Genomic DNA, 12,432 nt, shown 5'->3' on the forward strand with positions numbered 1-12,432 from the left:
AGAGACACTGGCAATACTTGTTTAATTTATGTGTGCATTCATATGTGAGGTTTGTCAGTGCACGCATACGAGCCTCGACTTTCGTGAATTTTCCAGAGCAACCTGCAGAACGAATTCCTCGTCTTAAAATCAGGTAGACGACGAACGCATGGTCGCGAAACCTGCATATGGCGTTTCAATTTCACGAAGTTTCTGCAGCCTTCTTACGAACAAAATATCACGAAATGCCCTTTCCCATTTCACTTACGAAATTGCTGCTAGATTATCGCAATCGTCGATCGTTGTCACGGACTTTGATTAACTGAAATAAAATCTATGTACCAGCATGGTTTTATTACAACAACGATTACGATAAACAACGTCTTATTTTCCGCAATGTAACATCGCATAGTCGGTTGTTTCTAAAGAAATCGTGATGGACCTAGGAAGAGGTGGGTAAACGCGTTAACAGATCCTTATCGATCTTGCGAAAGATGAATTATTTCAGGCTCGACAACAATGATGCCGTCGCGAGTGATTCGTAGCGACAGTTTAGCGTATCGCTGCTTCTTCAGAAGAGACGAGCGGGTCACGGACCGTGATAGCGTCCCATGGAAATCTAACAATGAAAGCGAAACCACCGGCTCCAATTATGTCCATGGTTTGTCATGTCGTGACGATTCGGAGTAGGTGCATGACTATATATGCCAGGGACAATGTTGGTGTTCCCCAGTTTCTTCAGAGCCAAACGATACAACACACCCACGAGGACTAATTTATTTTTCACGTTCCATGGAGGTATGCTTCGTAGAAGTAGCAAATTCGCGAAAGAAAATGTTCACTGTGAATAATATCTTCTTTGAAATCTTTTTGTCGCAGATGTCGTTTAATTTTCGGAATCCTGTCCTGCTCTTGTTATCTTTGGCGGCGATCGTCGGAGGCAACCCCAAGTTTGACGATGGAGGGTAAGATTCTTCCTGAGTTCTGAAGTGGTTATACGAAGACGTTTCTTACTCAAACGGCTTTTCCAAGCTCGCTTCGAGTTTTTTTATCTCTTCATTCTTCTTCGAGTAATAATTTTCACGACTGAGCGAAACAAATCGTAAACAGGTTCATACCGAGTTCCATGATCTATCTGGAAAAGAGCGCAAAGTCCCAAGATCAGATAGCTATGCCTTCCGAGCCAAAGCTTCGCAGTGAGACATCAACAAAGCGGAGTGACGTGGACAACAACGTGGATATTACGGATCGCAGCCAAGAACCTCGATTCGGTTTCACGAACCTTGGTAGCACAGGAAGCGTAAGCAATCTTCGTTGAATCTGATCTTTATCGAACGTTCGTCGATATTTAAGTAACATAGACATCGACACAGGGTTACGGAGTATCAACGTATGCACCGACGAAGATAGACTTGGGAGGATTGTTCTTGGGGGCCATCATAGGAATAGGTTCCATCCTCATCATACCTAAACTACTCTACATTCTTTCTGGCACTTACGGCCATTATGCAAGAAGTAAATTACTTAAAGCTTTATTTAAAAGAAAGGAAAATAAGAAAAACCATGAATTTCGCTTTAATACAAAATAATCGTTTGTATCGTAGGCGAAGAGAGTGGCTTCGCTCAAATCATGACAAGAATGGACGACGTTCTGGCTCGTCACGGTATCGACACGACATCCTGCATGCAACGAGCCGTTTGTACTTATTCGCAACAGGCCTCCTCGTCGGTGAAAGAGGCCAATAAGCTAAGCGACGATGAGAAGGCCTCGTCGTTCGATCGCGTGATCGATACGATCACGACGAATCAGATTTTCCGAACGGCCATGGAAGGAACCGCGATACAGGAAGCGGTGGAAGCGGGGAGAGCCGGTCGAAATTGTTCGCGGACTTATTCACATTGCGGATTTTCCATGGAAACGATATTGTCTTTATTATCAAACGTAATTACCACGGTCGCCGCAGTTAATACAGGAACCACGACGCCCACAGGAACTGGGACGTTGTAATCGCTAAGAGTGAAAATTTCTGATTACGCGGTAAAATATCCTGCTACGATTCTCGGACATTGAAGCGTAATGGATCGTATGGAAATGTAGTCGTCTTTAGGTAAAGTTGAACAGGATAGTAACGAAGAACACATTAGCGCCATATGATAAACCGCATATTATATTATACGGTTTCATTTACGTAATCGAGTAGTCATTTATCATAAATACGATCAGTTCCTCATGATGCAATTGAAATATTATTCGTAAATGAAATTAGTCGCAGGTATCTTTTAACAAATAAAAAAGGAACAAATTGCAACAATTTCCTTTTACGTTTATTTGATCTTACACACATGCAAACCGAGAAAAGTGAAATTGTTCCCGCGTAATATGACGAAGTCGCTAGTTCGCGCAGTTTGGCGTGTAACGCGACGACTTTCCTTCGACGTAGACACTTATTCTTTACACAATCCTCGTGTAAGGCAAACAGGACCGTATGTAATTACATAGCGTGACGATCTGTTATTTTTCAGTGTGAACACGATGTACAACGTTGTACACTGTTTTAAAGGTTCTACAATCTTCGATGTAGATACAATAATCTTTTAGAGCGTATATAAATATAGAATTTTTCCATTAAAATGTATGAGTCACGTGCGAGGTGTTGATTCCTAAGAGAATTAAAATGAACTTTGTAAAATTAACGTGAAATATCGAACCGTCGATATTCGAATTGGAACATAAGCCCCCAATATAGTTCTCGAGGAATTCGTTCTTAATTACAGATTATACAGCACTATGATATATTCACGTTAATAGAGTGCAGTTTCGCTTTTACAGAAAAAATATTGGAAATTCTCTGTTATACTCTGTACATGTAATTATATGTACATATCCTAGAAGTTCTTTGGTCCTTAGCAAAATACATAAATCTTCGTTGAACGCATTGTTAAAGCTATGTAATTTAGTTGACATTAATAAATTCAACAAACACAAGCAGTCAAGCCTAACGTCGTTTGAATAATCCTATTCTGGAACGTATCTTAATCGTGATATAAAAACATGTTTGGAGCTTCTTAATTATGCAAATATAACGATAGACAACATTGAAGCAATTAACATCGTCGTGAATTTCGTATTGTTTCACAACGTACATTCAGTAGCTGAATAGTTACCTATCTTATAAACATTATCTGATTTTTACAAGAATAAGATCTCTGGTAATTACAATAATATGCTCTATGTACCATCGTCTACGAGCACTTTCAATTGCTACAAATATCTTTTTGTACCTGATTCTTTCGTTAAATTGGCAACGAGATTTTTTTTTCCAGACAATAACACTTTTCAATAACTTTCACTTGGTAAATATAAGACAACATTTTTATATAACGATCATTTCATGTACTGTCGTTTTGGTAGAAGGAGTATGGCTCCTATAGCGACACACACGTGCCACATACTATGCACAATATAGTAATTCTTTCTTGTCTGCAGAAAGGCGTAACAAACAAGACCGAGGGAGACTAGAAGGAGACCAGCCGGAAAATAAATGCTTCTGTAAATGAAAACAAATTTCACTTAAAATTAATCTCCTTTATAAATTTCTTAAAACATTCTACTCACCTGTAAGGACGCGATGGATAACGAACCGTACCTCTTCTTTTGCACCTCATACCCCAAGACAGACCGATCAGTGCAGAGCCCGTTATGGCTGGCAGGAGAAACACCCATAGAGCTGTACGATCCATTTCGGCACTCATGGCGAGAATAACAGCACCAGTTATTTGACAAAAAGCGGTGAGCTTTGGTCCAAACGAAGCCATTGCTACCAACGTCACCCAAATGGACAGAAGGGCGTTGAAGAAGTCACAGAACTGTAAAACGCTCAGTCTCATGATGCATACGCTGTACACATCCTCTCCAGCTTCGCAGGCATGATAGAACGTGGAGAAAAACATCACAGCGGCGTAAACTATCGCCTCCGTAAAATATTCTCTACGCACGGCCACGTAAACGGAACCAATAAATGCCAGGTTGCTGAACGTTAGCAATAGTACGCGGATTATTACGTCGCTATTGCCGAGAACATAAGTGTCATCCGCACAATCGAAGCCTCTGTAAGCGCCCGAACAATGACACGCGGCGAACACGAAACCGCCGCTCATGTAATGCATGCATTTCCCGCGAGAGTTGCAGCGACCTTCGATGCAAGGTAACGAAGAGATACGACTCTCTACTCTGGTGTTACAAGGGATCATGCAGTCACAGTCCTCGCAGGCGGTCCCATTCAGACAAGTTGCTATACAATGGCAATTTTCTTCTACGCAAAATGCTCTCAGACTTATATGCCAGATTCCTGGCTCCGGGAATGGAATGTGAAGGGTGGCTGGTCCTGTATGGTTTACGTAAATGTCTGCAGCTGTCGTGTTCTCCATTCGAGTGCAGCCTCCGCCAGCAGTGATATTCGAGTAATAACCTGGTAAATCAGGATTTGTTTTAACGACTATATCTCTCTTATTATTCGACTTTCAGTTGCTTACCTAATGAAATGCACGCGACCACGACGACGTTCTTCTTCTCCTTGTCTTTCGTGTCAACTAGTTTCAAACTTAGAGTCAAAGTTCCACCGACGTCGTACACTCGACCGATTTCGAAGCTGAGGACGGACAATGTGTCTGAGGTTAAATTAAACGCCGATGGTTTTGTACCATTTCCCCGCAGGTGCTCGTAATCGAAGAGGAAAAAGTCAGGCAAGGACTTCCTCATCAAATCCACCGACTTCACTTGATCCAAATCGTAAGCGGGAGAATTGTCGAGCAACTGTAAGGACACGTTAGAGCTCTCTCCGGAGAGCAACTGGAGGGTAACATAGTGAAACGCGTCCGAATAGGGTTTGAAGAATACCGTGGCGTTTGTAGTATTCATTATCATTCCCGTGAGGTGATCCTCCGCAGTCACGTGGACCGCGATCCTGCATTCTTCGCCGCAAGTCGACTTTAATGACAAACTAGAATCCACGAATTCATCGGGTATTAACAACTGCATCACAGCCGAGTCCAAGCTTCCGTTCATATGCACTTCGTACTCGTATTTCAGATCCATTGGCAAGACTATAGAGGCAGATTCTAAAAGCAATTCCGCGTCCAACACTGTATCGCATGATGCTCCAAGTCCTGGAAATAACAATACGTATTTTCAACCGCTATCATCGTGCTACCGTCAATTAATTGTTATATTTTATCTTTTTTTTTTTTTGGATGATCAACCTTGTTGCGTGATCTTTCCGTTATCAGGGTCGCTCCAAGATCGAAACGCAATAGCATACCAATCGCCTGGCGCGGGTGCATCGATTTTTATCATACATTCATCCCCGTTGCTTTCCATGTTTAGCGAATAATATCGGCGTCTTCCTTTCATAAGTTTCGCCGCGATCTTCGATCCATCCGGCCGTACAAACGGTAAGCTACCAGACTTCAGAAACACGGAAACATTTCGAGCTGGGCATCTACCTATTCCACCAGTCTTTTCTTCTTTTACAGTGAACCTAAAAGAAATAAACAACGTTCATTCATTTTCCATATAGAACAAAGTAATAGCCGAGCTATTCTAAGTTTACTTGAATCCTGCAGCCACCGTGCAATCCGGAACATTGAAGTGGATAATGGAGATGTGACGATAGGCGTAATAGTCGTCGAGAACATTGTTGGGTCGATGAGCAACCCGTTCCAATTTGCTGCACAGACATCGTTGTATCGCGAAGATCCATGCCAACGAAATGACTAGTACGATATCTCGCATATTATAGATCCTGCTATTCGCCTCATAACAAGCTACTTCTTCGACTGATCGGAGAAGGTCCCAACAACCTGTGCGGAAAAAATTATATACGCATCGATAAGAATTTATTTTTTAACTGGAAGAGCGAGTGTGTTAAAAGATGGAGTTACAATTTTGAAGAATCAGATTAAAGATAATAGAGTGGATAAGATTACGCGTGGCCAGTAATCAGTCGCGATATAAATGAGGAAATATTCCAATTCATGGTAATTCGCGAGCAGGAAATGAAGTAACATGAACTATACCTTAACTGTTGATTTTTATGAGGCTCGTTTCAGACGTTGAAGAAGTTTCGTGCGATACGTGTGATACGCGCGACCAAGTAGGTCAAATACCGTTGCCAATTCCCGCGCTTCCTGCGCTTGCAAGACGCGATTGCTTATTTGACTGCGCTTCCGTGCCACGATACAGAATAGCGTTCCTATCGGATTGAAACTCGTCGTCGTAGAAATTTCAACCTCGAATAATACGAATTTTTTAAATTCGGTAGAAATACTTTAATAAGTAATCTTTAATTCGAATAAATCCATCGGAAGCGCAGAAATTGAAAGCAAGATTTATTGTAGATATGGAAGATATAATATGAATTAAACGATAATACGGCAATGAAATAAACATAGTGCGAAAATTATCTGGTGACTCATGAACAAGTACCAGAGAATTATTAAGAAAATCGTTGCGAGATACGAATAGAAATTGAGAGATACAGCCGTTCGAATGCTTCGTATACTACTTGAAATAAATTAGCCAAGTATTGTGATAATCGAACGAGTCTGTTAAATAATGTATGAAAAATTGATTTTCTATAACGCTACCGCTCACCAATTTGTCTTCAATAGTTAATTGTCGATTCGTTTGCGAGCTCACTTTTATAATGCATTCGAATTACTTTTCAGTGAACGCGTTACGATGGATGCGCAAACCGATATTCGATTCTATACGAATAACTTAAGGATTGTATTTCAGTTAGAGTCACTTAATATCTACATATACGGTCTAAGGAATAATGCACGGAAAGCTGTTAAGTGGTCGTTTAAAACAATGAAAAGCAGAGATTAATTATCATGCTTTATGGACTCGATTGGTACGTTATATCTAACTGAATCAAATCTCTGAAAATAAACGTTATGAACGAATTTAAAATAAATCGGTAATGTGAGAGTAACATAGCAGTTTAAAATATATACATATAGCGACACATATTAACTTTGCTTGCGTGTCAACACGCCTACACGTTTACATCCGATTAACGTAGTTACACATGTTCGTAACGTTCCACACATATTCCACACGGGAACGGGATAGATTACGTTTCAGAAGGGCCGAAGCGATGCCGGCTGCGGCTGATAAGTCAAGATGGATAAAGTTCAAGCTGTTTATCTTTCCTCAGTACAGCAACAAGTGTCTCTAAACAATTCATTTTAAATCTGTTCGTCCACAGACGAATTTGTCAGATGATCGAAATTAGCGGGCGAGTTTCACCGTCGTCGCCAATCGAATATTTTCGACAACGTTAGTAGAACAACGACTAACTACGTTACTAGCCGATCAAATTCGATACGTATCACTTGACACTATTATGATAAGATTTTCGAATGCCTACATACACACACACAGACACAGACGCGCGCACACATACACACGCGCAAGAGCCAGATGCTTTTAATTTCGCGCGATTTTTATAGTCTAATGTCGTGGGTCTAGGAAGAAACAAGAGTCTTGGTGGCGGAGCTAGAACTTCACTAGACTCGTCGCCCGTTGTATATTTCTGGTGGTCGATCATCGGTAAGATTAGTCATGCGGTTTTACACGAACACATAAACACGAGAACACGTACCGGATATTCGTAAGAACACGTGGTCGCTTTGACAGCTATCCCTGATCTCACGTGAGAGTGCGTTCGTGGCCGCTCAACAGACTGAAAATCCCCGGGAGCTGTTTATTGATCGTTTACTGCAGAAAGATACGCGCTACCATTCACCGGTTAAATGCGCTTACAACAAGGGAACTTGATATAAATGGTGACTCAATGCATCTAGTGACTCGACGTGACCCGGTGATTTTACTAAACTAAATAATACCCAAAGATAAAGAGAGAATTCTCAGTGAACCATGATTCCCCTTAATCGGACGCTTAATAGAGAATTGAGACGGGCAACGGCGCAGCTCCAGCACGTGGGTCGATCAGCTGAGCGAACCACGCTCACTCCAAATCTTTTAAAGCAATCACACATCGTGGGTGTTTATACAGCATTCCTTTTTTATCATAGTAGCGTAATATCTTTCCTTTTATAAAATCGTTTTACTGGGATGTAGTTATTCTTTAACAAAAAAATATTCAGAAAAATAAAAATTGAGAGAAAAAATTAAACAAGCTTTATAAGGCATTTTTTATATTTTTACATATACGCATAAAAATTTATTGATATGTACAAGTCATATATTTCTCATGTTTTGTTAATGTAAGTACTAATTTTACCATTTTATATTACTCTTTCGTGAATTTAAAAACATTAGAACACTTTTAAACAGTCTTTATTAAAATTCCCAAGTATCCATCCATCTCAAAGAATGCATTGGACTGTCAGAGTCTAGTGAAGAAGGACCAACCATTCCATAAGCCAATGGGGAAAACAAGTAGAAGCTATATAATATGAATAAATAATATATAATTGCTCCGTTAAATATTCGTTATTCAATTGCATTGTACTAACCTGTATATGCTACTTGAAACAACAATCCCCACTATTGTGTGATATATAACATTTCCAACTTTATTTGGAAATAAAATAAGTAAATTTTCGATAATATAATTTAAAGTAGTTCCAGTTAACATTGAACTGTACAATAGAGCTGGGAAATAATGATGGAAGTATAAAACTCTACTCATTGCCCAGAATGGTATATAGTGCAAGAGCCAACCAATAAAAAGCCATTTTCCTGCATTTAATATTTTATCCCTCTGTTTAAGGACAGCAGGAGTTTCTACACAATCGCGTTGTTGTCTCACGCAAGCATGGACGTATAGTATGATAAAAAGTATTAAAAATATAATATTGCCCCACCATATGATTGGATTGCCTAGTAAATATATCCTCAAACTGTTTCCAGAAAAAAATTGACCCTGCAATATATTTATGACTTAATTATATTTTCCCATTACTTATAATAATGTAACGTACCCTGTAATTAATAGGCCACTGCCAAGGACGCGATGACACTTCCCCTTCCTTAATTTTCAAGTCAGAATTTCCTTGTAACATTACTGCATGTGACTCTAGAAACCTATCTAAGAATCCAGGTGCATATACTTGAAAACTGACATTTGGTACTGTAAAAAAGATTATTAATTACCAAAATATTATATATATATATTATTATTTATATAATTTATTTATATAATATATATATATAATTAATTATATATATATATTCATAATTATTAGACACTAACATTTTGCATAATTGTTGTCTTCAATGTTCCACAATGCATTCTTGTCTCTCATGTTTGGATTACAGGAAACTTCTTGTTGGTTATACGCCCTAAAAAATTATAATTTCCATAGAACGTTTCTCCATTTTCCTTCTTCATTCGAAAACATATAGAATTTCATAACTAACCACTTTGGCAATGTTTTACCGCTGCATGTTAAAACGCAATGGTGTAAATAATGTACAAATTTTAATTTACTCGTTACAGTTTCAACTACATCACCATCTTTGCCATTTCCTATTAAAACCTTCCATATATCGTTAGCATCACCAGTACCATTCTAAAAATAAAAATAAAAGTGATTGTATAATTAAAAGTAATAATAATTAAGATTATAAAAAGATACTTACTTCACCATATCCCGTAACTTGATAGTGTTTCTTAGAAACGGGAGCAATCTCTTTATGCGAATGCAAATTTCGATGGGTAACAACATGTTCTAAGCGTATAAGATCACCATGTTTTACTAGTTCTGGCTCTGACGATATATCGTCAGTATCAAATTTTTTTACTAACCATAAATTGTTATCATCTTTATGCGAATAAGTTGTAATCTGATGGAAAAAATGTATTAATATTTTATCAAAATGTATTATCAAAATATATGTATAAAGTAACAAGATTAGTACTTGTTGTTGTCTAGCTCCTATGCCTTCTGGATAAAGGTGCCAATGAGAATGTAAATATCCTCCACCAGTTCTATGATTTTTCAATGTAATTGTAGCTCCATAAGCTAACTGTCGTGGCATTGTTGCATTGTATAAAGAATTTCCTTCTAACAAGGATTGAAACTCGGAACTATAAAATCCATCTCCACTTCCACTGAAATATTTCAAATTATTAGTATATCCATTAAAAACGTGTAGATATACAATAAATAAATCGTTTACCTTTTATTTAATACAGTAAGATGAATGTAAAAGAACAACATGTACAATAATATCGGGATAAAGATGAGACAAATGCACCGAGCTAACAAATGTTTCCCTACATTTATCTGTAAAGGTGTAGGAGTGAAATTGATTTGTTAACTTTAAACGATTGATACATGTAAGAAGCTTACCATAGATTTTGTGAGGTCTCCTAATTCTCTCCATAATTCAAAAGCAGTGTTAAGTCCAACTAATAAAACAACAAACAAACCAACAAATTTTACACTAATTGTACAAGCAAGAGAAATTCCTGTGAATGATAACCAACCCCACCATTTCCATGTAAATGACTCATCACGAAGAGAACCTGTATGAGCCATTCCCCAAGTTGCACACATCATAAAACATAATAATATAGGATCCAACAAAATGTATTGATTTAATGTCAATAATCCCACATCTGAAACACATGAATTATTTAGCAATATACTTATTTTATCATATGGAAAAAGTACCATAAATATAATATATATACCGAATAAAATAAATAGTGCAGAAAATGCAGCTGCTTGAATAGATTTTGTTAAATCCCATACAATGAGATATGATAGAGGAACTATCGTTGCACCTAAAAATGTACAAAACTGGAACATATAGAACATATTTATAAAGTATTGCTCAAATTTTAATATAATAAATATTAAAGTGCACTTACAATTCTCATACCAACGTATTTAACATTTTCAAACTTATCTCCTGGTTTTTCAAAGGGAAATGTTCCATCATATCCAGTTAAATATCCAGATAATGCTATTAACATCTGAAAGATAATAATATAGAGTTTTAATATGTTATCATAAATAAAAACTCACACATATGCCACTTACTTTCCCAAGAGGTGGATGAACATCAAAGAAAAATGTTCTGTTTATGTACCAGCTTCCCATTTTACCAAAATGAGTTTCATCCCAACTAAAATATCCAATATTTCCCATATATCAGATATATCCCATAAGTCAGACATAAATATAATTTATTAATGTTCTTCTCTAAGTTCTTACCAAACATGCTGTGGTTCTGTAACTTTGTAAAATCTTGTCCCTGCTGTAAGTATTACAATGATTCCAAATAAAAGCCACCAATTCCTGTATGAATATATTAAAAAAATTAAAAAAAAATGTTATAAACTTCTAAACAAATTATAACATAAAGCTACATACAAATCCATTGTCCCTTCTTTTTCTATAGTTCTAGACATTTTATGTAAATGTATATTTTTTATTTTGTGTCCACATTGAGAATAATTGTTTGTATTCTTCATATTACCAGATATCATCTACATTAACACAATGGTTTGTAAATTGGGGATAGACTGCAAACACTATTTGGCAGGTAGAAAATGAAAAATAGTTAACTGTAAAAAAAAATGTGTAAAAGATTTATTTATAGCTAGTATAATAAATGCAATAATCTATAATTGGTGTTTAAATTTAGTTTACAGTTTTACTTTGCTAATTGACCACTGTTACCCCTACTACTTTTTCCGAGTGAACAACTTTTGTAAACGAGCTTCAGTGTTATTAACATGTAGACTTTTTAATCTTACTCGTCTTAAATCCTGACAGACGTATTAACACATTAGAATCTTGGTATTTTGGATTGAGTATTAGATTTTCATACTCATTAACTGAGGTTATTAAGGCAAAATTCCTGACATAAATCCTTCTTTATTAAGTCAATAAACCGGACCCGACCCGCAGTTAGTTATCACGGCAGGACTGTATTTATCTTATTACTTAAAATAAATGAGCTTATTAACGGGATAAAAATGTTATAATAATTTTCTGTATAATATATTAATTAATATATAATTATAAGGAATTATTTTGAGAACGTAAAATACTTGAGTTATATTACATACCTTAATATACACCTAACTATCTACTTGTCAAACTTCCAGTTCTCCAAGAACATCTGAAAAAGGACCGTTATGTTTTATAGGGACGTAGGAATAAAAATCTGAACCCCTATCCTTCTATTTCATTATTAATTTACGAAAGTTAAAAGAATGAATATATCTTAAAATCACATCAAATTTACTTACATTTGTTAGATGAAAAATATAACAATATTTCGATTGTTATACTAAAACGATAGTAATTCATCGGTCCTGACTTGTGTATTATCATTATCCAGACTTATACCCACTGATATGTTATTATTACAGAGTATCTTATACCATCTCGCCTGTGGTATGT

General features: G+C 37.0%; 3 protein-coding genes across 6 annotated transcripts; 1 reads left to right on the forward strand and 2 right to left on the reverse strand.

The window, feature by feature from the left end:
- The first annotated feature begins 639 nt into the window (after nucleotides 1–639).
- LOC138186117 (uncharacterized) lies at nucleotides 640–2,968 on the forward strand. 2 transcript variants are annotated; one of them, XM_069125665.1, is made up of 5 exons: nucleotides 640–777; nucleotides 859–944; nucleotides 1,090–1,279; nucleotides 1,353–1,494; nucleotides 1,584–2,968. In XM_069125665.1, exons 1-5 carry the CDS (start codon nucleotides 772–774, stop codon nucleotides 1,985–1,987), a joined length of 828 nt encoding a protein of 275 aa, XP_068981766.1. In that variant the 5' UTR covers nucleotides 640–771; the 3' UTR covers nucleotides 1,988–2,968. The 2 variants fall into 2 exon arrangements, with proteins under 2 accessions (XP_068981766.1, XP_068981765.1); XM_069125664.1 differs by having other exon boundaries at nucleotides 772–944.
- LOC138186101 (transmembrane protein 8B) lies at nucleotides 1,539–6,733 on the reverse strand. The gene is made up of 6 exons (XM_069125626.1): nucleotides 6,625–6,733; nucleotides 5,589–5,838; nucleotides 5,239–5,516; nucleotides 4,513–5,145; nucleotides 3,596–4,448; nucleotides 1,539–3,527 (listed from the first exon to the last, which is right to left on the reverse strand). The coding sequence occupies exons 2-6, from the start codon at nucleotides 5,768–5,770 to the stop codon at nucleotides 3,365–3,367; spliced, it is 2,109 nt and encodes a 702-aa protein (XP_068981727.1). The 5' UTR covers nucleotides 5,771–5,838; nucleotides 6,625–6,733; the 3' UTR covers nucleotides 1,539–3,364.
- Nucleotides 6,734–8,185: 1,452 nt separating this feature from the next.
- twisted (Protein O-mannosyl-transferase 2) lies at nucleotides 8,186–12,414 on the reverse strand. Of its 3 annotated transcripts, none has more exons than XM_069125624.1 (16): nucleotides 12,279–12,414; nucleotides 12,096–12,148; nucleotides 11,395–11,510; nucleotides 11,236–11,319; nucleotides 11,062–11,146; nucleotides 10,890–10,994; nucleotides 10,710–10,818; nucleotides 10,366–10,634; nucleotides 10,193–10,299; nucleotides 9,932–10,124; nucleotides 9,653–9,856; nucleotides 9,431–9,582; nucleotides 9,264–9,352; nucleotides 8,992–9,140; nucleotides 8,524–8,933; nucleotides 8,186–8,453 (listed from the first exon to the last, which is right to left on the reverse strand). In XM_069125624.1, the coding sequence occupies exons 3-16, from the start codon at nucleotides 11,508–11,510 to the stop codon at nucleotides 8,348–8,350; spliced, it is 2,178 nt and encodes a 725-aa protein (XP_068981725.1). In that variant the 5' UTR covers nucleotides 12,096–12,148; nucleotides 12,279–12,414; the 3' UTR covers nucleotides 8,186–8,347. The 3 variants fall into 3 exon arrangements, with proteins under 3 accessions (XP_068981725.1, XP_068981722.1, XP_068981724.1); XM_069125621.1 differs by having other exon boundaries at nucleotides 11,395–11,588; XM_069125623.1 differs by lacking the exon at nucleotides 12,096–12,148 and having other exon boundaries at nucleotides 11,395–11,588; nucleotides 12,279–12,409.
- Nucleotides 12,415–12,432: the final 18 nt, after the last annotated feature.

This window comes from Bombus flavifrons, chromosome 13 (genome assembly GCF_040668555.2).
Source record: "Bombus flavifrons isolate JBK064 chromosome 13, iyBomFlav1_principal, whole genome shotgun sequence".
Lineage (NCBI taxonomy): Eukaryota > Metazoa > Arthropoda > Insecta > Hymenoptera > Apidae > Bombus > Bombus flavifrons.